Source organism: Suhomyces tanzawaensis (genome assembly GCF_001661415.1).
Source record: "Suhomyces tanzawaensis NRRL Y-17324 unplaced genomic scaffold CANTAscaffold_10, whole genome shotgun sequence".
Classification (NCBI taxonomy): Eukaryota; Fungi; Ascomycota; class Pichiomycetes; order Serinales; family Debaryomycetaceae; genus Suhomyces; species Suhomyces tanzawaensis.
Window position 1 is genome coordinate 133,072 of NW_017963645.1, and position 20,428 is coordinate 153,499.

A 20,428-nucleotide genomic window follows, 5' to 3' on the forward strand; every position below is an offset into this window, starting at 1 on the left:
CTGAATAGTACTAGATTGTTCGTTGAAATATTAAGTACATAATTACAGAGTGCTAGTCTCATAGTGATCTTCTGGCCTGCACATAAATGTCTAAATTCTGACTTATCGTCCCGTGACGTCACTTATCACCCCCATGTGGCCCCAGATAAGAAAGTACCTCTACCATGATTAATGAAAAGACCATCAAGGCATGTGGCCTTATTGGGAACTCCCCGTTCCACAACATGAAGGCTACCATCGTGCCTTGCACTGATGCTAACATCGTCTTCTTGTATGGAGGATTTGACTCCATGGATGAACTAGATAGTAACATTTATCTCCTCGATCTAAAATCAAAAACCTGGACCGTTGACAGCCAGCACAAAAACCTATTTCGAGAGGGGCACCTGGCTACGTATATAGGAGACGGGAACGTTTTGGTGTTTGGAGGGATCCCCACGGAAGATGGGTTTATCAATGGAGTGAACGATGTGACTAGAGACCGCTTGGGGTTTAGCCCTGACGTTCTTATGATGGTGTACAATATTTATGACAAGAAATGGATTGCAGCACCGCCATTTGCGCTAGATGGAGCTCCCGAGTCGAGGTCGCGGCATGCTTCGTGTTTGTCGCCAGATGGTACGAAGCTCTATGTGAGTGGTGGAATACATAAATCGTTACCCTTGGATGATCTCTACACCTACGACCTTAAAAATGGCAAATGGTCCACCCCAGTGAATTTCGTGTCGAGATTCAACCATTCGATATCGATCCACGGAGATAAGCTCTATGCCTTTGGAGGCATCGACAGAGATATGAACCATTACAAAAATGTGATCACGTACTATTCATTGTCCAACGGTACGATAGGCGAGATTTCCAACATCACGGACGTCAGGTTGGCTGATGGAATAGGCAGCAATTTGAGCTCAGCTACGTCCTACTTGTCCTATCAATGCGAAAGATTATACCTTCCATCGGACTTCCATGCCTCCGTACAGCTTGATATTAAGCTCCCACTCTGGACTAACCCCGAGCTCTTTGATATATCTATGATAGATCTCAGGGATTTCAAGCGGCAGAGCATTCTTAACATGGTGGAGCTCAATTTATTCTTTATGAACCTGAGCACAAATATAACAGACTACGTGTGGAACGAGGCTTTTGTGGCCAACGATTCGCTCTTCATGTTGGGCGGCCAGAAGGAAAGCAACATACGAGAAACGAATGCAACTCAAGGTGCATTCGGCATTAATACGAGAAACTACGACTCGTATAGCGAAAGCATAGAATATGACCAATACGGAGAACCCGTGGAAAATATTGATCCAGAAGTTGATGAGCCTGATCGATACTCCAAGATTAATAGCTTAATGGAAATAAAACTTAAGGACTTCGAATTTGCACCTACGACCAAAGATCCAGATACCCACTCTTTGGTTTCTGATCTCGAGAAGATGTATCTTGATGAAGAGTTTTCTGACTTTGACATATACACCTTGAACGACTCGGAAAACAAAACACTTCATTTTGATGTTGATCTAGCAAAATTACAAGACAACCAGAATTTCAAAGTCATAAGGGTTCACAAATCGATTTTGGCTGCTCGCTGGGAACATTTTAGAAGAGTATTATCTTCTGGCATGAACGAAGTTAAATTAGGTAGAATGTTCATTCCTGAACCATTCAGACTCATTAGAGGTATGATTTATTACTTGTATACTGAAACTTTGAACGAAGCAAAGATTTATGAGTCTTACACCATCATAGACCTTTGTGAATTACTACACTTGACTGATGTGTACGAGTTGCAGGGACTAAGAACTATAGTACTAGAACGTATGTTTGAGGCATTTGAGGGATTACAAAATTCTATGTTGAGTTATGGAAATGATGACTTCAAACCCTTCAAGCAAATGAAGAGGGATAATGAAGAAGAAGCAATAGAAATTTGCCTCAGCTTATGGAGATGTTTGAACAGAGTAGGAGAGAGCACTCTTCTTCTCGAAGTGTTGAGTATCATTAAAAAGAAGTGGAAACCTATTACCAATTCTGTTTCATTCACGAACTTAACGAAACAAGAGCTAATAGAGCTATGCAAGGCCGTCAGCCAGCTTGAATCCTCTGATGAGATACCAGGACGCTTTTCAGATATGAAAAGTTCTTCATTGGTCAATAGCTCTGGATCTTCGGAGAAGAGCCCCTTTATTCTTGGGAATAAATAGTAGACACCATCAGGTGTATTCCAGTAGGGTCGTCAGTTATGGACTGGTTTTCATTAAACGACGAACTTTCAACGAAGAAAGAAACCACTGGGCCAGTAATTTACTGGCATACTAGGAATAATGACATGATTTTGGCGAAGATGCCTGCAAACCGCTCACTGGTGTAGCACAATAAAGAAACACGGAACAGCACAAACTTTATATTTTATACTTGAGCATACATTACAGTTATTGTTCCTGACCATGCGTAATTCTATTTAGCCAATCGCTCATCCCATCAACAGTATCTGATACAGAGTTTCCGATCTTATCTGATACTACTCCGAGCAAATCAGCTAAATTACCAAGAACACTGTCCAACGCGTTTTCCGTATCCTGTTTTCCTTCATCGAGATCTGACTGCTGCTCGTCCTCTAGTGATTGCTTTGAATCAGTGAAGTCTGTAGGTTTGGGGATGTGCACAGAATTGTGAGTCAAAGATGATTCCTTGCTAACTAACGACTCAAGAGGGTGGTCGTTGGTGCTGACGGAAATGGTGGAGGGTCTGACTTCAATTTTTTTCTTTTTCTTCCATAGCAAATCGTATGTTGCGTCCTTGATAATGTGCTCAACCTCAAATGGGACATTTGGGTATTCTAAGGAATCTGTCCAATCATGAGGCAATTCCTTTGAACTGGATACAGCCGCATTGTAGGTTGTATCACTTCCATTATTTGGAGCAGGTGTAAGATCAAGTGTGTCACATATCAAATTGTAGACCTCAGTATTAGCAAAGGGTAACACTTTTTTACCCTTGGATAACCTCTGTTGGAAATAAGGACCAGTGCCCAAAAAAATTGCTCTCATCAACAATTCGGTATTATTGTATCCATGAACTCCTTTGGGCTTGTAATCGTTGCCACTTTCTTCCATTTGCTTCTTTGTAGTAATTGAATATCCCACCTCAGGAATTATCCATAATGGAGCCAATCTATAATTGAACCTGTGTTCGTTAAGTTCGCCTCCAAACTGCCATTCCTTTGGCAAATCTTCCCTTTTATACACTTTGAAATGTTTGTTGATTCCATTTCCAAGATCATTCAATTTCGCTATTATCTCATAATACATTTCATCAATGGTGTTTGCATCCAACGGTCTTAATCCGAATAAGGGCCAGCCATCAATGTGCTCGATTCTATCCAAATCAATCACATCATCCAAGTATATTAACCTGTCATTTGAAGTAGGAGCCATTCCATGGTCGCTCACTATAATTAAGTTAACAATTTCATCCAAGTTTCTTACCTTGATCTCTTTCTGCATCAAAGAAACGAAATCGTCCACATACTTGAGGGCATCAACCAATTCTTCACCAAAAATTCCAATTTTATGACCAACCTGATCAATGGTAGGTACATAAGTTAGTATAAGCTCGGGTCTCTGGGTAATATCATCACGATCGATCCATGACATGACTCTATCCACCTTGGACGATAGCAATTCAGAGCCATTATATTTATCGAAGTCCTCTTTTGGGCCTATTCCAGGAACCTCACTTCCTGGCCACATGTGAACTGCAGATCTTAAACCCTGCTTAGATGCCGTCTGCCAGATAGGCTCGCCCGCACTCCAAAAATCGGGGTCTAGCCCGCCTACTTTTGGATTTGTGTTGATAAATTGTTTCTTCAACTTGGGATCGTAGAAGGTGTTTCCGACTATTCCGTGCTCTGAAGGGTACAACCCAGTTACAAGCGTCCAGTGGTTAGGAAACGTGGATGAAGGAAACGAAGGGGTCATGAATGGAGCTCCAAAGTCATCCAAGAGCATCTTGTGGAGAGTGGGGGTATTGTGGGGACTGATGTAATGAGGGTGGAATCCGTCCAACGAAATCACGATTGTTGTAGGGTGGAACTCGTGGGTGGAATTCGAAATGAGCGTCTTAATCAGGGGACTTTGCAAGGAGCCTCCTTTTCTGGTGAAATACAACAACCCTGCCACCATCGAGATAATAAGCATTATTCCAACTGCAGTCAATTTCTTCACTTTTCTCATGAGAAGATCTATCTTGTAATCCCTGAAGTCTATCACCTTGTTGTCATTGGCATCTGCTTCGCTCCCCAAATCGTCATAGTAGCTATCGTCACTTCTTGACCTTCCCAACATTTCGTAGTTGTTGGACTTATTCTTGTTCTTCGTAAACAAGCCAAATTTGGAAAACGTGCTGGCTATCTTGTTGGCAAAACCATCCTCTTGATGTTCATAATCTAGCCCATCCAAGAACTCATCATGAGCGGTATCCTGACGATTGACAAATAAATCATCTTCAACTTCGTCCATATCGGTAACAGGAACATCCACCTGGTGTGGCTGTGCGTAGTTGACTGACATCTCCTGGCTACCCTTCTTCTGGGCCCTTATCAGTGTGAGGATTTTTAGTGATGTGTGACACGTGACAAATTTGGTTGGGAACCTTCAGGGTATTGATCTGGATGCAAATCATTAGGCCCACCTGCTACAATTATTAGGCCGCCTGATTGAATTAGTAGAAACAGCTTGTCATGTTGATAGATAGCGATTGAAGTAGTGCTGTTTGGAGATGGTATTACAATTTCTGAACTCCCTCATCCAGAGATTGAAAGTCTTCGCTCATGTGCCTGATCCTTCAAGACCATCTTCGTCTCTACATTCAGTAATCCGTGGTTAAAAAATTTCGTTAAACGTATAAATATGCAATATTTACTGAGAATTAAAAGACATCACCGTGGTCGAACATGGAGTCGGCTACCTTGATAAAACCTGCAATGTTGGCTCCCTTCAATAAGGATGGCAAACCTCCAGCATTCTTCTCGGCAGCGTACTTGACTGCGGTTTCGTAGCAGTTGTCGAAACAAGTGTACATGATGTCCTTCAATTTTTCATCCACCTCTTCACGGCTCCAAGTGACTCTTTGCGAGTTTTGGGCCATTTCCAAACCAGACACAGCGACACCACCACAGTTGGCAGCCTTACCTGGAGCGTACCAGACGTCGTTATTTCTGTTGGCTTCGAAGACATCGATGGCCTCCTTGGTGGATCCCATATTGGAACCTTCAGCAATGTATTTGCATCCAGCGTCAACCAAAACCTTGGCTTCTTCGCCAGAAACTTCGTTTTGAGTGGCAGAAGGCAAAGCAACATCAACTTGGCCAACCTTGGTCCAAGGGCGAACACCAGCCAAGTATTCAACCGAGTTGCTTCCGGAGAAAGCCTTGGTGGATCCACCAACGATTTCCTCCAATGACTTGAATTTGATCTTGGCATCAGCGATTTCAGCCACTTGTTCCGCGGTGATACCGTTTTGGGAAATGATAGAGCCCTTAGAATCAGATAACGAGACCACAGTACCTCCCAATTCTATCACCTTCAAGGCAGCGTATTGGGCAACATTACCAGAACCAGAAATGGCAACTCTCTTGCCCTTGAAGGATTCCTTGCCCTTGGTGGCCTTTTCGATCATCTTTTCGACGTAGTAAACCACACCATAACCAGTAGCCTCAGGACGGATCAAAGATCCACCCCAGTTTAAGCCTTTACCAGTCAAGATACCGGACCAGTTGTTTTGCATCTGCTTGTAGGCACCAAATAAGAAACCGATTTCTCTACCACCCACACCAATATCACCTGCAGGCACATCGGTATCCTGACCAATGTATCTAGCCAATTGTCTCATGAAAGCGACACAGAATCTTCTGATTTCAGCATCAGAACGACCCTTAGGGTTGAAGTCGCAACCACCCTTACCACCACCCATGGATAAGCCAGTCAAAGCGTTCTTGAAGATCTGTTCGAAACCCAAGAACTTCAAGATGGATAAGTTGACGGATGGGTGGAATCTTAAACCTCCCTTGTATGGGCCCAAAGCCGAGTTGAATTGGACTCTGAAACCGTTGTTCACTTCGATTTCTCCCTTGTCATTTTCCCAGGAAACTCTGAATTGGATTATTCTTTCTGGTACAGAGACAACGGGAATGACCTTCTTATATTCTGGGTGTTCGGAGAACAAGGTGGAGTCTTCTAACGCAGACACTAATTCGTCGTAAGCTTGTTGGAATTCGGGTTCGTGTGGCAAGACCATTGTAAATTATTCTATGGGGTAATGATATAATCTACAATTTACATTCCATAATGGACTATTTATACCAGGAAGTATCAAGCCTGCTCCGGAGTCATGAGAAACGCCTCGCGGGTCACAAACAATCATGTGCTATCCCAGCCAATACTTTTGCCCCAAGTTTTATCAGTATGAATCATCGGATTTCATCAGTGGAGGGAGTAATTGCAAAAAGAAAGCACACTACCGTTTAAGGTTGCGAGCGGTTGCAATTTACTTGGTTATTGTTGGGTACACGACTTCCTCCAAATCTCCAACCAATGAACGGTGAGTATGATATAGGGCCTTTATCGGTATGACACAAACCTGGCCCGAGGATAAAGTTGTTACATTTACACCGGCATTCGAAATTGTCCGGGAGCATGAGTGATGCCTATGCGGGTTGAGGATAACTCCGCCATCATCTCTGCTGTAGCACATTGAGATATCCCAAATCGATGTTGAACATACTGGAGAATATAATTCTGGTGGGATATACACGACCTCGGTTGGAGCGCTTATGGTACATGTTACCAAATTGGGCTTCCGACAAGTCTCGGGGGTTTTCGGGCACCAAGAGCCCCGAGTCCGACTTCGGCCATGAAGTTTCCCGAGCGCTATCTACAGCAAATTGTAGCCTGGACGAGATCTTGGCCAAGAGACTTTTTGACGTCTACTTTCAGTAGTTCCAGCCTGGTTGAGAATTTACCGATTGGACAGATAACGATGATCAGGTATAGTTCAACACAGAGGCATCTATTTGTTAGATCAATACTTGTAATATCCAACAGCTAACACTACTCAATTAAGGTTGCTCGTCCTATTTGTGTAGGCTCAACTGTTCGTATATGACTAAAGCCCCAATGCAATTCTGAGTAGGATGTTCGTTCAAACCTGGAGCCATATCTCTATATGCACACTTTGTCTGGATGCAACGTTTCAGTGAACTTCGAGGTGGATTTCTGAATCTCTGATTTTTGCCAAGCTAGGGTGATCTATCATCAAAATAGATCTTCCACTCCTTTGTGTAATGCAAGATCAGTAATCTTCCAAGATGCGAATTTTGCGTACTATTGAGCAGAATTTCTATACCTTCTTCATTAATCTCTTGTATAGTACTTTGTCAAAATTTAGGTATTGCAGTAAGGATGTTACCAATTGAACTGAGACATGAAAGCAACCAACTGCTTGGATACTTTCCTGTGCTGAAATTATTTTACACTAAAGGATTAATAGCACTTGTTGACAATTGTCTAACACTAAAGAGAGTGATTAATAGCACATATTGGCATGACATAAAGTTTTAACAGTGATTAATAATAATATTCAAGTGGCCAGTGTCGTAATATTGAAGGTTCACCATTCGTTCCGTCCAGAACAGGTGGATCGTCATGACTAGGAGTAACACAGTAGTCACCCTACATGTGAATCCTTTAATAGACAACTAAGAATTTCAACAAGCCCAGGACCTAATTACTATTTAGCAATTATAGCAATTCATTGCATATGTGACAAGAATAATCCTCAAAACATATCAATAATTATGCAAGTATGTGAAATTAATCACCAGATTTGAACCATTAATCTGAACTTGAAAACTAGTCTATGCACAATAGTAACCGAGTTACCAGAACAATAGTGACTACTCACAAACCTCTTAGGGGCCTTACAGCTACTCCTCTTCGATGCTCTATCTATGTGCAGTCCGCTGAACTTCCTCGAAGCCAGTGAAAATTGAAATGCAACAAATGAGCAAAGGAGTGCAACGGGACCATAATGGATAATAGGAAATCATATAGGGCTTATAAAGAAAAGCTCAGAGTAGCCTCGGCTCCATATCCTACATCTGGATTATTCTCCAAAGTGAAAAGATTGTTTAGTCCAAGAACGATATGGAAAGCACCATCTAAAGACAATGAATTGGCTTCAAAGGAACCCAACCCTTCTACTGCCCGTTCAAACAGTCATGTGGAAGCCTTCCAGTATCCGGCACCTAAATTTAACCCTATTCTTAGAAGTGCATCAACTAGTTCTTTCAAAATGCCTGGCTCTTTCGATACCAATAGCTCACCCAACAAAGTGTTGTCAAATTTCTTTCAACAGAAAGGTGATGAACCATTGACCCAAGTAGAATACGAGGGTATCGTCTCATTGATAAACAAGTCGAAATCGGAAATCGGTAACGAAACTCAATCCAACGATCAGGACGCCAACAACACGTTTTTCAAAGATACTTCCATCAGGGACAAACTGTTTTTGTATGATACACCCTACACCCAGAAGATTCTAAAGAAAGACAGTAACACCAGTGGTGCAACATATTCCACCCCTGACTATAAACCTATTTATCATACCGTGAACGAAACTTCGGCCAGCATTCCATCTGTGAAGAGGGTCTATCAATTCTCTGGATTACCATCGCCTTACAGAACGAGAATAAGAGCACCTAGCTTGAGCAAGAAAACAAATTCAAATGCATCAAAGAATGGCCTGATAATAGAAAACAATAATAACACAACGACGAATACCTCTACTACTCAGTACAGACCAAGAAGTGAGGCTGCCAACACTTTGTTATCAATTTTGGATGGTGATTTGCTCGAAACAACCACTGAGGACCTCAATAATAAAGACATTAAGCGTTTTTCGAACCCATATTCTTCTTCACAGAACAGAAAAAGAACTAAGACTTCGAAACAAGCTCCATTAACAAGTAAAGATATCAGCAGTACGTTACTTTTTGACAAATCTGCGCCATTGCCGGTCGAAAAAGATGAAGAAAAGATTGTTCCAAAGCCAAAATCTACTGTTAGCAAGGATGCATCTGGTCAGATTGAACAGAAAACCATCAGTTCGGCTGCGAAACTTGATTTTTCGAAGCCTATAGTGATCAATGAGCCAGTTGTGAATGATGGTCAACTTCCAGAAAAGAAAACTTTTGATTTCAATTTTGGGAAATCAAACTCAAATTCTGTCGAGAAGAGTGCACCCTTAAACTTTCTGTTTAAACCTGATCAAAGTGCTGGAAAGAAACAAGAAAATATAGGATTTACTATACAACATAAGGCAAATCCGGTTGTCGGTGGTACTAGTGTCATTGAAAAGACAGAAGTGAAAGCTCCTTACTCCTATCAATTCTCTGTTCCTGAACAATACAGTGTGACATTGAATAGAGAAGAGGTGGACTCTTACAAGAGTCTTTTCAGCTTTTGATGTGAGTCAAACATAAAAATATGTCACGTTAATGGGAAAGGTAGACTCGTAGAAGGGTTTTTCAGCTTTAGACGTGAAAAGTTTTGGACCTAGAAATAAACAATTACATACAATTGCGTGCAACAGCATTTGGTGTGAGTCGAATATAAAACTAATCAAGTGTATGAAACAGTTATGAACCGTAGAACTGAGCTCTCGAGCTTTTAGAAAAAGCATCTCTCACATATCTGGCAAGGATAGCACTAGAATTCCATTACAGAATTCGTTATCCAATCTGTAGTTGTGTCCCCTCTGTGTGCAGGCAAGATACTGCATTTATTGTACTCAATTTATGAAACTAACATTTAGTATGCCATAAATCAAAGAAATTTGCCAGAAATCTATAGAGTAATTTCAATCCCATTTTTTGAATTTAATTTGAAGCAAATTCTTAGGTTTCCCATATCTTGTTGCAACCCCCATTATGCTTCTGGTCTTCTCTCTTGTTGACTTCTACACTCCTACATTTGTTTGCTCAAATACTATTTTGGCTGCTTGTATATTCAACTACCTGTTCCCACCCATTAATAATCGATCAGCATGTTCGCTGATCGGCACAATGTCGTTGATCAGCACTAAGTCGTCATGGGCTCCCACGCTCGTATAACCGATCTTTGATCACGTGATGGAAGATTTCGTTGACGATTTACATCAATTCAAACAGTACTTTGCCCGAGTTATTCAACACTAGCCCACATGTCTGCTAAAATAGACTCTGTTCTCTTGATTGGAGGTGCAGGCTTTCTTGGCCACCACTTGATCCAGCAATTTTATGACAGATGCCCAGGAATCAAAATTCACGTGTTCGATATTCGTCCTTTGTCTGACAAGAAGGCTTCATACTTTACGTTTCCTTCCAACGAAATCAAGCTGTTTGTTGGAGATTTGACCTCTCCAGAAGATATCTCCAAAGCAATCTTAGAATCCAAATGTGATGTGATCGTCCATTCGGCCTCACCAATTCCTGATGTTGGCACTCCCGAACTCTTCGAAAAGGTTAATGTTCAAGGTACAAAGAATATCATAGATGTCAGTAAGAAGTTGAGAGTGAAAGCATTGATATTCACCTCTTCTGCTGGTGTGGTGTTCAATGGTGCTGATATCTACAACGTTGATGAGGAGTGGCCATATGCTGAAGTTCATATGGACAAGTACAACGAGACCAAGGCCATTGCTGAAAGACTCGTCAAAGACAGCAACGATCCAAACGGTTTGATCACGGTCAGTATAAGACCCTCGGGTATTTTTGGTCCTGGTGATAGACAGCTCGTTCCAGGATTGATAAATGCTGCTAAGTTGGGCCAATCAAAGTTCCAGTTGGGAGACAATAACAATATTTGTGACTACACCTACGCCGGAAATGTGGCTGATGCCCATATCTTGGCCGCAAAATTGGCCCTCCAGCCTAAAGAAGCTCATAAGGTCGGAGGTGAAGTTTTCATCATCACAAATGACACCCCCATATACTTCTGGACCATGGCAAGAGAAGTTTGGAAAGCCTATGGTGTGATTGAGAAGAGGCACATTGTTTTCAATAAGCCTTTAGGTGTTGTGTTGGGTTATCTCAGTGAGACATTTGCAAGATTGGCAGGAAAGCCACCTGGGTTGACCGCATTCAGAGTCAAGATAGCGTGCGCTAATCGTTACTATGACATCTCCAAAGCCAAGTCTGTCCTTGAATACAAACCAGCGGTGGATCTTGAGACTGGTATTAAGCTTACTTTGGACTGGTTAAAAGAGGTTGATATGTAAACTATTGTATTGGCAGCTGTTGAAATTCTTGCACTTTTCAGGGAGCTGATATTATCGACCTTACTTCGATGTAAAAAATCTGGCTTGGCTACGAGCAAAGTACGAACGCAATAAATAGTTTCAGCAAAGAAAAATACTATAGTTCTTATAGTCTAATTAGAAAACAGATAAGGAATCAGATTTCCGATATAGACATTAATTAGATGCAATATTCTCAGTATTAACTTAATATTCGTATACTAGTACTGTTTTTAACAGTCCTGGATCAACTGAATCTCATTATTAATACTATACCAAAACTTCGCTGCCATCAAATATCGGGCAGTTCAACGTACAGAGAAGTCACTGTTGGAGTTCTAAAATACTGAATATAATTCACATCGTCGTGGGTGTATATGAAATTCGCTTTCTCGTGCTCAATGAACATTTGAATGAATGCAGCCCATTTGAATATGCTAAACCACGCTCAAAGAGCACCCTTACTTTTAGAGATATTATAAGGTTGTATGTAGGAAAAGAATTAATTGATAATGTAAATGGACTAGTATACTATCTCAGGACTATTGTCCAAAACTGCTGGTGCACACTTCCAATACTCACCTAACAGCCCCTACTTTAAAGCCTGGCAACCCAAATATAATCACCATCTATTGAAGGTGTATACGGCCGCAAAAATGTTCCAGACTATTCAGCTTCAACAGAAAATAACATGGTGAGACGGATGCGAAACGCCACCTCTTCCAAACAAAACTCAGGTGGTCGCGTCCAAATTAGATTACTTGAACCCTGAGATAAAAAGAAACACGCAGATTAGCCTGTAGTCCCCATCCTGCACAAATTATGACGAGTTGGGAGCCTGATTATTCCGTCCGTGCCAGCTGCATATTTCGGCTGTGTTATAGGAGGTGAGCTCGTGTTTGTCTACAATCCACTACTACCAATCATTTCATGTTAGACCATGTTCCTAACCAATAGCTAAACACCAAATCACCCCCAATGCCATAAAACCTGTCTAGAAAATTCCAAGAATTGCCATGAAATCCTGACGATCCAAACGGCTATAAATGAGAAACGTCCTGTCAAGTTGGAGGTTAGCTTGTTCTATTTTGGGGCCAAGCCCGTCGACGCGTTGACCCCTTACCTTGGCTCCGCCTCCAACCTGCATGGGCAATATTGTTCGTGTAAAAAAAAAAAAAAAGGTTGCACTTATTGCCCTAAAGGGACGCAATGGTGGCCAGAGATCAAAATTTGCACCTAGAGACAGAATCTCAGGGCAACTATGGGCACCGATATTAAAGTGGGAAAGCACTACAGGCGCCTTAAACTGTTTACTATTTGCATGTTGTACCAGGGTTACTATTTGGAAGCATGTACCGTGTTCGTGTCGTATCACATTGGCAGATATAAATAATTCGCAAGTCCCGTACCTGCTAGTTTTGTCAACCCATCACTTTCGCTATCAAAATGGTTAATTTAGTTTCAGTTGTGTGTTCTGCCTTGGTTCTAGCAGCAAACTTAGCTGGTGCTGCCGATTTGCCCGAAATCGAGGTTATTGGAAACAAGTTTTTCTTTTCCAACAATGGCTCCCAGTTCTTGATGAGAGGTATTGCCTACCAACAAAACACCGCAAACGAAACTGATACGACTTTCAAAGATCCTCTTGCTGATGCTGATTCTTGTAAGAGAGATATCAAGTACTTCACAGATTCCAACACAAACGTGTTGAGAGTTTACGCAGTCAACACGACCTTGGATCACGACGAGTGTATGAATGCTTTGGCAGATGCTGGTATCTACATTATTGCTGACTTGTCGCAACCTTCGGAATCCATCAACAGAGATTCCCCCGAATGGAACTTGGACTTGTACAAAAGATACACCGATGTCATCGATATGTTCTCCAACTATTCTAACGTGTTGGGTTTCTTTGCTGGTAATGAAGTGACCAATAACAAGTCCAACACTGATGCTTCTGCCTTCGTTAAAGCTGCCATTAGAGACATGAAGAGTTACATTTCTGAAAAGAAGTACAGAAAGATTCCTGTTGGCTATTCGTCAAATGACGATGGAGACATTAGAGTCGCCATTGCAGACTACTTTGCCTGTGGTGATGAAGATGAAAGGGCCGATTTCTTTGGTATCAACAATTACGAATGGTGTGGTGACAGCAGTTTTGAAGCATCAGGATATGAAGCTGCCACCAAGCAATACCAAAACTTGACCATTCCTGTCTTTTTCTCTGAATACGGATGTAACGAGGTGACTCCAAGAAAGTTTACTGAAGTTGGAACTTTATTCAGTGACAAGATGACTGATGTATGGTCTGGTGGTATTGTTTACATGTACTTTCAAGAAGAAAACAAATACGGTTTAGTTTCTGTCAAGGGTCTGTCCGTCTCTACATTATCAGACTTTGGTTACTATTCTTCTGAAATCAACAAGATTTCCCCATCGTACGCTAAAGCTTCCAGTGCTTCTCAAGCTGCTCACTCAACTCTTTCTTGTCCTGCTTCAGCATCTACTTGGAAGGCTGCTTCAAGCTTGCCACCAACTCCCGACAAGGATACTTGTGACTGTGTCGCCAGTACTTTGGAGTGTGTGGTTGCTGATGATGTTGCCAGTAAGAACTACGGAGACTTGTTTGGTTTTGTTTGTGACAAGATTGACTGCTCTGATATCACTGCAAATGCAGAAAACGGAACCTACGGTGGCTTTTCCTACTGTTCTGATAAGGATAAGTTATCTTACATTTTGAACTCTTACTATAACGAGAATGGCAAAGAAAAGTCTGCTTGTGACTTCAGTGGCTCCGCTTCTATTAACAAGAGTGCATCTAGTGACAAGTCCTGTTCCTCCAAGATTTCAAAAGCTACCAGTGGCTCCTCGGGTTCTTCTGGTTCTGGTTCTAGTTCCGGCTCTGGCTCCAGCAGTTCCAGTAAGAGCACTTCGAGCTCAAAGTCCAGTAAGAGCTCAGACGGACACATCTCCCAAAAGAGAGTATCCAGAACAGAATTATTTGCAATTGCTGGTATTGTGACCGCATTTGCTGGTGGTGTTTCATTTATCTTGTTTGAGTAATTCAGTTAGTCAAATATGTATATGCGTTTATTTATTTAGTAGTCTATTGTAGTGTACAGTGTTCTATGGTTAATTTGATATCATGAAAATTTCATTAAGGGCCTTTGCATCCATGACCGAGGCCCTTTTCTGCTTGATCCATTTGGATCTTACCGATAACCTAGTTGCTATGCTTTTTGTATCAGACTCTATAGGTTCTAATGAAGCACGAGCTTCATCATTATCCTTTTCTTTCTTCTCTTTCTTCTCTTTCTTTTCCCTTTTCTCTTTCTTTTCCTTCTTTTCCTTCTTTTCCTTCTTTTCCTTCTTTTCCTTCTTCTCTTTCTTGTCCTTCTTTTCTTTCTTTTCCTTCTTTTCCTTCTTTTCCTTCTTCTCTACCAACTTGTCACTTTTCTTCTGCTTCGCATTTGTACTTTCATGTTCACTATTATTCTTTCTTTTCTTGCTATCGCCTATCATCGATTTCTTCTGAACATCCCATGAGCTCTGTAATACTTCTCCTTTGACAAAATGCATGCCCCATTTGCCATTCAATATTCTCTCATTACGTTGTCTTTCAAGCTCATCATTAATCTTATCTTCCTTTCCGTTCAACCTTCCTAAGATACTCTGAAAAACGTCAAGACCAACACTATCTCCACCATCTAAATCATCTTTCTTTTGCTTCTTTGCCAACCGAGCACCAAGTCCTGCATTGTCTTCTTTGATAATAACTTTAACATGTGTGGTGGTGGCATGTTGGACCAACCCTAACCCTTTGCCAGGTTCCCAGCCTAGCTTTTCTAGGTACTGGTGGCCGAATCTTCCGGTGTTGTTCGACCAGTTGGTGTTTCTTGGATCCAAGCCAAATCTCTGTTTCACTTTCGTTTCTCCTAAACCCATCCTGGTATCTAGTCTTATCGGCTAGAAAATGATTTTCAGGGACATTTTGGAGATGAGGTAAAAAGTATCGCTTACGTAATAAAAATACTTATGGAGGTGCTCTCACAGCCAGGACCGTACATTCGCTGTACACAGCAGCTATGGCCGAGAAGGTAACAATAGCAGTTCGTGTGGGCAGATAAAAACAGCCAGACGCTTTCGATTAGTTTTCAACCGTTCATTCACTAACAATTTATATCGAATCTTCTTGAGCAAAAGGACTTGTTTGATGAATATAGTGCAACATGTACTTATACTGTTCTTAACATAGGTTGATAAAATTCCTCGGATTATTGGATTCTTAATGCCTCTGATTCCATTAGATATATTTTTCAAGTATACTATCAACTACAAAACTTGTTTCAAGGTACAGAAGTTACTTTTCAGCGGTAGTTATATGTTTTCGACTTACGAAGTGAGTAAATAAGAATATTCGAACGTTTCTCATAGTATTGCTCACAAAAGTCCATAAGTTGGCGATTCTGAGCCTTCAAACTAAAATCCTATCGTAGAGTACCAATTTTGGTTTGTCCAGCATCCATCAAAAGATCCCCTACGTAAACTCTGGCTATCCACGAGCCACTGGATCACGGATTTGAAATCATTCAACCCCAAAATAGTTTGCATCTTCGAGAAGATAGCTTTTTGGGGGATTCCTGGCCTGAAGTGGACATATACAAGAACAGCATTAATTAACTTGGTCCACATTTGCTCGTTGATGCATCCATTCATATCGAGCCAGATATGAGAACATGCTTTTCCAGTCGGTACCGGAATTTTTTGGATTTTTGTGCTTGCGGTTCGATTCTTAGTCAAGAGAACAACATCACATGCTAGTTTATCTTTGTCAATGAGTCTCGATTCATACCCATCAAACTGGTAAGTTTTGTCAATATGAAGTATTGTTGCTTCATCAGAGGCCAAGAATGTTAATAGAGGGGCCATATGCCCATTAAGAACATTCTCTGAAATGATAAGGCCCTTGTTAGCTTCTGCAATAGCCCCTATATTGTCAGCGAATTGAGCGGCTTGATTCAAAAATTTTGATGGCAACTTCAGGTTCAAAGCATTATGCACCTTGTCTGTCAACACAAATCTGCTGTTTGAGTCATCGGATCCATAATAGATCATTTCTTTGTCCTTGATTAATGCAGATGATGCGCTGTGTGTGGCCTCATCACCAAACTGATCCAATATCTGCTTAACTCTGCTCGCACTAAAGCTCTCTTCAGGAGTAGTGAAGATTGCTTTCAAAACGGTCCTTAAATCATCATTTTCTGGTGGAATTATTTCAGTAGAATCACTGACAAAGAAAGTAATTCCGGACAAAATCGAGTCCTTTTGCCTCATCGAGTTATCTTCAAGTTGTTCGAATAGATCCAGCTGGACATCATGTGCATCAACAATTGAATACTCATCCTGATTATCCTGCGAGTGGTTGAACAAAGGCATTTTATCAGAAATTTCGAGCACAGAACTGTCCATATCCTTCCACAAATCCAAGAAGAAGGTAAACTTCACATTTTCAAGATCATCAGTAGAGACTAATTCATCTTCTATACCCTTCATCACAATGTGTTCGAAAGACTCCACCCCTTTCAACACTGCTTGCAAACCACCTACCAGCTTTCTAACTACCGTCCATTTCTGTTTGATGGTCTTGGAATCCATGCCATCAAACAACAATGCAATTTGAGCGAAATCGATAGAACTTCTCGTGAAAGTCTTTGAAATAACCACAGCTCTAAACAAAGTGGTGGCATCAGTTTTATCGAACTTTTGACTAGTCCTAAACCTCCGGGGTGGATGCTGAGCCCTCTTCTCTCCTGATCTCCTAATTGGTTTTGATTTTCTTCTGTGCTTTTTGGAAACTAATGAAGGCATTGTCGAGTCATCTGCTTCTGTCTTGACACTGTTCTCTTCCAGAGTTGACAATGGGATCTCGACGTTTTGTGTTTTTCTTTTCCTTCTCGCAGGAATAGAAGCCATTGTAGATTCATCACCCAAAGAGTCCAATCTCCCTTTGCCTCTAGGTTTTCTTGAACGAGAAGGCGTACCCTGGTAAAGGGTCACCTCACTCTCAATAATTCTTCTTTTAGCAAGAGGCTGAGATACTTTGTTCCCATGATCTTGCAAGCATCGTTCTCTTGATTCTTCAATTAACTCTGCTGATGGCCTGAGCTTGGGATCGGTCAAAATGAGCAATTTCCTATTGACCATTTTTCCGGCTCTTTCATAGGAAATATTTTGAACCTCCAAATCCTTTGAGGATATCAAAATGGAGATGTCCCTTGCCAACGTCTTGTTATCTGTAAAAGTAGAGCTTCCAAGCCGCTCGTCTAGCATTCTTCTGAGCTTTGCAGTTGTATAAGTTACACCTCCAAGATCTTTCACTATGTCCAACAAGCTAGTTCTACGCTTTTGTCCTTTGAGAGATGTTGCAAGAACAGGTTTTGCCATCAGTTTTCTGACTCTTTTCACCTGAGTACCAATGTCAGGGATAATAGCTTTGACCTCATGAAATGAAACCGGTGTCGAAATATCAATACTTGAGTCACGATCATATTCCAAACTGATGTCTAGGGCAGGTTCATTCTTCAGGCTCGTGGCTTGCTGAATAGGTGATTCTCTCCGCCTCAAGCTTCTTTGTAACTCATCTACATGTTTCGACTTTTTAGAATTTTCCGAGGCCAACTGACCGAGATTTTGACGCTTCTTTTTCTTGAGCAAATCTCCCGGAGGTGCTTTCCCCAACGTTTTGAAGTATAGCGTGTTCAACTTGGCTATTGGCTTATTTTGTACTTTAGAAAGATTGGATCTTTTGTTCCGACAGCTTTTTGCCGGGAATGCTGGGTATTGGTCCCGAGTATAGTACCTGTAGAATTTATACTTTCCTTCCACATCATAGGCTCTGATAATACAAATATCATTGTACTTGTCTTCGCTTGTTTTAAGCGGCGCCAACGACTCACCATCAACAACATAACTTGACATCGAATCGAGGATACGTGTCCATGGCCTATAGCCCGCAGTTCCACTAAGATTGGTCACTATATTCTTAGAGGTGATTCCGACATCTCGCGTCGAAGATATTTGCTGGTGGATCTGACTGGAAATTGGATAAATACTGTTCACCAAGGGATATTTTTCCTTTCCCTCATCCTTTTCTTCGAAGAAATCGTCTTCCACATTGTCGAACGAGTTCAACATATCCACGTAATCCGAACTGTTGATCATGTCTTTAGGTAAATCTTTCAAGAATTTAATTGAGTACACCAATCGTTCATCCTCAGCTGATCTGACCATGAGCTTTTCCACATATCCACTTTTATGCAATGCTTCAACAATGGCCCCAAAAAACTTGGAGTTCGACTTATTGCTGTTCAAATTAAGCTCCTTCTTTAAATCGTTGAATCCTCTCAAGTTATTTGGAGCATCACGGACTGACTGCACGATCAATTGTCTCAACATGTTTGTACTCCTCGAACTTTGAAACTCCTCGGACTGTAACGGCGTCTTTTCGTCACTGAACTTGGTGTGCACGAGCAAGCTCGTATGTTGGCGAGTTTTCTCGTGATAAATGCTTTTCCGGATGATAAACCCCATTTCTGAAAGTCTCTTGAACCGTGAAGGAAGGGATCTTGGATCCTGGCCAGTAGCCTTACAAAGATCAGGAGAGATTATACCTTCAGCTCCGTGTCTAGCTATCTCACAGAGAAGCTGGAACGGCTTCTCACCCAACTGGGCTTTGAGCTTCTTGGATGCCTCCAAACCGGTTAGGTACTTCCATTGAGTATCAGCAGTTGGGAGAATGCTGACATCACCTTCTGGTCCGTGGGAGCTTATGAAGTCAGCATAATTGGGTAGGATAGGCAAGATCTGCTTATCCTTGGTAACGTACAAGTCGATTTGATCTTGGGATTTGGAGAAAAACAACCACTGCCATATCACTTGTTGTTGAAAGAGATCCAATTCGCTCAGGCCTAGCTTAGATGCAATCTTTTGCCAGAGCTCAGCCAAGGTTAATCCAAACTGACCCGAGAGCGAGAGGGTCTCCAAAGTGTAGGCCACCAACTCCGATGGAGCACACGAAAACAGCATTGTGGTACGGATTGAACTCCAGACATCGTTATCATTTTTGAATGGGGTCTGGGACAATGTCGCGGGTGCGTGCGACATGCACATGGCGGGTATGCGCGACAATGTCTTGGCATGGCGACATTACATCATCAGGTTCTTGAATACAACAATTCTTATTTGTTGATTGCTATACCATCAAGATGGACTCCGACGATGAACTAACCTTGTCAACACATGCCTTAGCTGCCCTTGCTGAATTTAAAAAGGAAGAAACGGAAAGAATCGAAAAATTTCAAGAATTATGCAACTCTTTTAACGGAGGACAGGAAGTGAACCAGCAACTTACCATAGAAGACTTCAAGCAAGACTGGAAACTCTCCCAGTTCTGGTATGCTGATGACACAGCAAGAACTTTGGGGAAAGCACTCTTACAAGGAGCCAACGTAGACACTGTCATAGTCATAGCTAGTGCACCTTCTGTGTTTGCTGCAATTAAAAACCTTCCCCCTGAAGAGGTACCAACCAAACATATTTACCTTTTTGAATATGATAAGCGGTTCGAGCTTTTGGCGGGAAAAGAACACTTCTATTTTTATGACTACACCCGTCCTGACGATATTCCCTTGGAGCTCAAACATAACTGTCACCGGTTGTTGATTGACCCTCCATATCTCCAGGAGGACTGCCAGACCAAATCGGCAATGGCAGCTGGCAACTTGTTGGTTGAGAAAGCGACAGACACCCAGCAAATTAAGCTTATAAGCTCTACAGGGGAACGTATGGGCGAAATTGTCAAGAAGAACTATCCCGAGACGTTTGTCACCAACTTTTTCCCGGAACACATGAACGGCTTGAGCAATGAATACAGATGCTACGCCAACTTCGAATGCAGCTACTGGAAGTTCCAAAACTAGAGTTATTTTAATAGAATATAGCTACCTGTTAGGATGTGTAGCATACGGCGGTCACTCAAGAACCTTGTATTAATTAGCACTACCTACCTTTTGCAATTTTAGATTTATCTGGAACATCT

General features: G+C 41.6%; 9 protein-coding genes across 9 annotated transcripts; 5 read left to right on the top strand and 4 right to left on the bottom strand.

Moving 5' to 3' along the window:
* Positions 1–197: 197 nt before the first annotated feature.
* Positions 198–2,081, top strand: CANTADRAFT_35622 (uncharacterized protein; the record flags this gene model as incomplete). Its single annotated transcript, XM_020208648.1, has 2 exons — positions 198–1,855; positions 1,904–2,081. Coding segments are annotated over 2 exons (1,836 nt in total), but the record flags the coding sequence as incomplete, so codon positions are not given.
* A 376-nt stretch (positions 2,082–2,457) lies between these two features.
* CANTADRAFT_92546 (nucleotide diphosphatase/phosphodiesterase) lies at positions 2,458–4,571 on the bottom strand (the record flags this gene model as incomplete). The annotated part of the gene is made up of 2 exons (XM_020211958.1): positions 2,458–2,472; positions 2,499–4,571. The coding sequence occupies 2 exons, from the start codon at positions 4,569–4,571 to the stop codon at positions 2,458–2,460; spliced, it is 2,088 nt and encodes a 695-aa protein (XP_020061787.1).
* A 61-nt stretch (positions 4,572–4,632) lies between these two features.
* On the bottom strand, positions 4,633–6,534 carry GDH3 (glutamate dehydrogenase (NADP(+))). Its single transcript, XM_020206322.1, has one exon. It carries the CDS (start codon positions 6,295–6,297, stop codon positions 4,930–4,932), a length of 1,368 nt encoding a protein of 455 aa, XP_020061788.1. The 5' UTR covers positions 6,298–6,534; the 3' UTR covers positions 4,633–4,929.
* A 1,453-nt stretch (positions 6,535–7,987) lies between these two features.
* On the top strand, positions 7,988–9,696 carry NUP60 (FG-nucleoporin). The gene has a single exon (XM_020208188.1). It carries the CDS (start codon positions 8,089–8,091, stop codon positions 9,523–9,525), a length of 1,437 nt encoding a protein of 478 aa, XP_020061789.1. The 5' UTR covers positions 7,988–8,088; the 3' UTR covers positions 9,526–9,696.
* A 531-nt stretch (positions 9,697–10,227) lies between these two features.
* On the top strand, positions 10,228–11,532 carry ERG26 (sterol-4-alpha-carboxylate 3-dehydrogenase (decarboxylating)). The gene has a single exon (XM_020208189.1). The coding sequence runs from the start codon at positions 10,261–10,263 to the stop codon at positions 11,314–11,316; it is 1,056 nt and encodes a 351-aa protein (XP_020061790.1). The 5' UTR covers positions 10,228–10,260; the 3' UTR covers positions 11,317–11,532.
* A 1,003-nt stretch (positions 11,533–12,535) lies between these two features.
* On the top strand, positions 12,536–14,466 carry PHR1 (Phr1p). Its single transcript, XM_020208190.1, has one exon. It carries the CDS (start codon positions 12,781–12,783, stop codon positions 14,392–14,394), a length of 1,614 nt encoding a protein of 537 aa, XP_020061791.1. The 5' UTR covers positions 12,536–12,780; the 3' UTR covers positions 14,395–14,466.
* Positions 14,429–15,543, bottom strand: CANTADRAFT_148984 (telomerase inhibitor). Its single transcript, XM_020206323.1, has one exon. It carries the CDS (start codon positions 15,274–15,276, stop codon positions 14,464–14,466), a length of 813 nt encoding a protein of 270 aa, XP_020061792.1. The 5' UTR covers positions 15,277–15,543; the 3' UTR covers positions 14,429–14,463.
* Positions 15,544–15,810: 267 nt separating this feature from the next.
* On the bottom strand, positions 15,811–19,416 carry CANTADRAFT_92552 (transcription factor TFIIIC subunit; the record flags this gene model as incomplete). The annotated part of the gene is made up of 1 exon (XM_020211959.1): positions 15,811–19,416. One exon carries the CDS (start codon positions 19,414–19,416, stop codon positions 15,811–15,813), a length of 3,606 nt encoding a protein of 1,201 aa, XP_020061793.1.
* Positions 19,417–19,595: 179 nt separating this feature from the next.
* Positions 19,596–20,309, top strand: CANTADRAFT_58033 (protein-lysine N-methyltransferase; the record flags this gene model as incomplete). The annotated part of the gene is made up of 1 exon (XM_020210759.1): positions 19,596–20,309. The coding sequence occupies one exon, from the start codon at positions 19,596–19,598 to the stop codon at positions 20,307–20,309; it is 714 nt and encodes a 237-aa protein (XP_020061794.1).
* Positions 20,310–20,428: the final 119 nt, after the last annotated feature.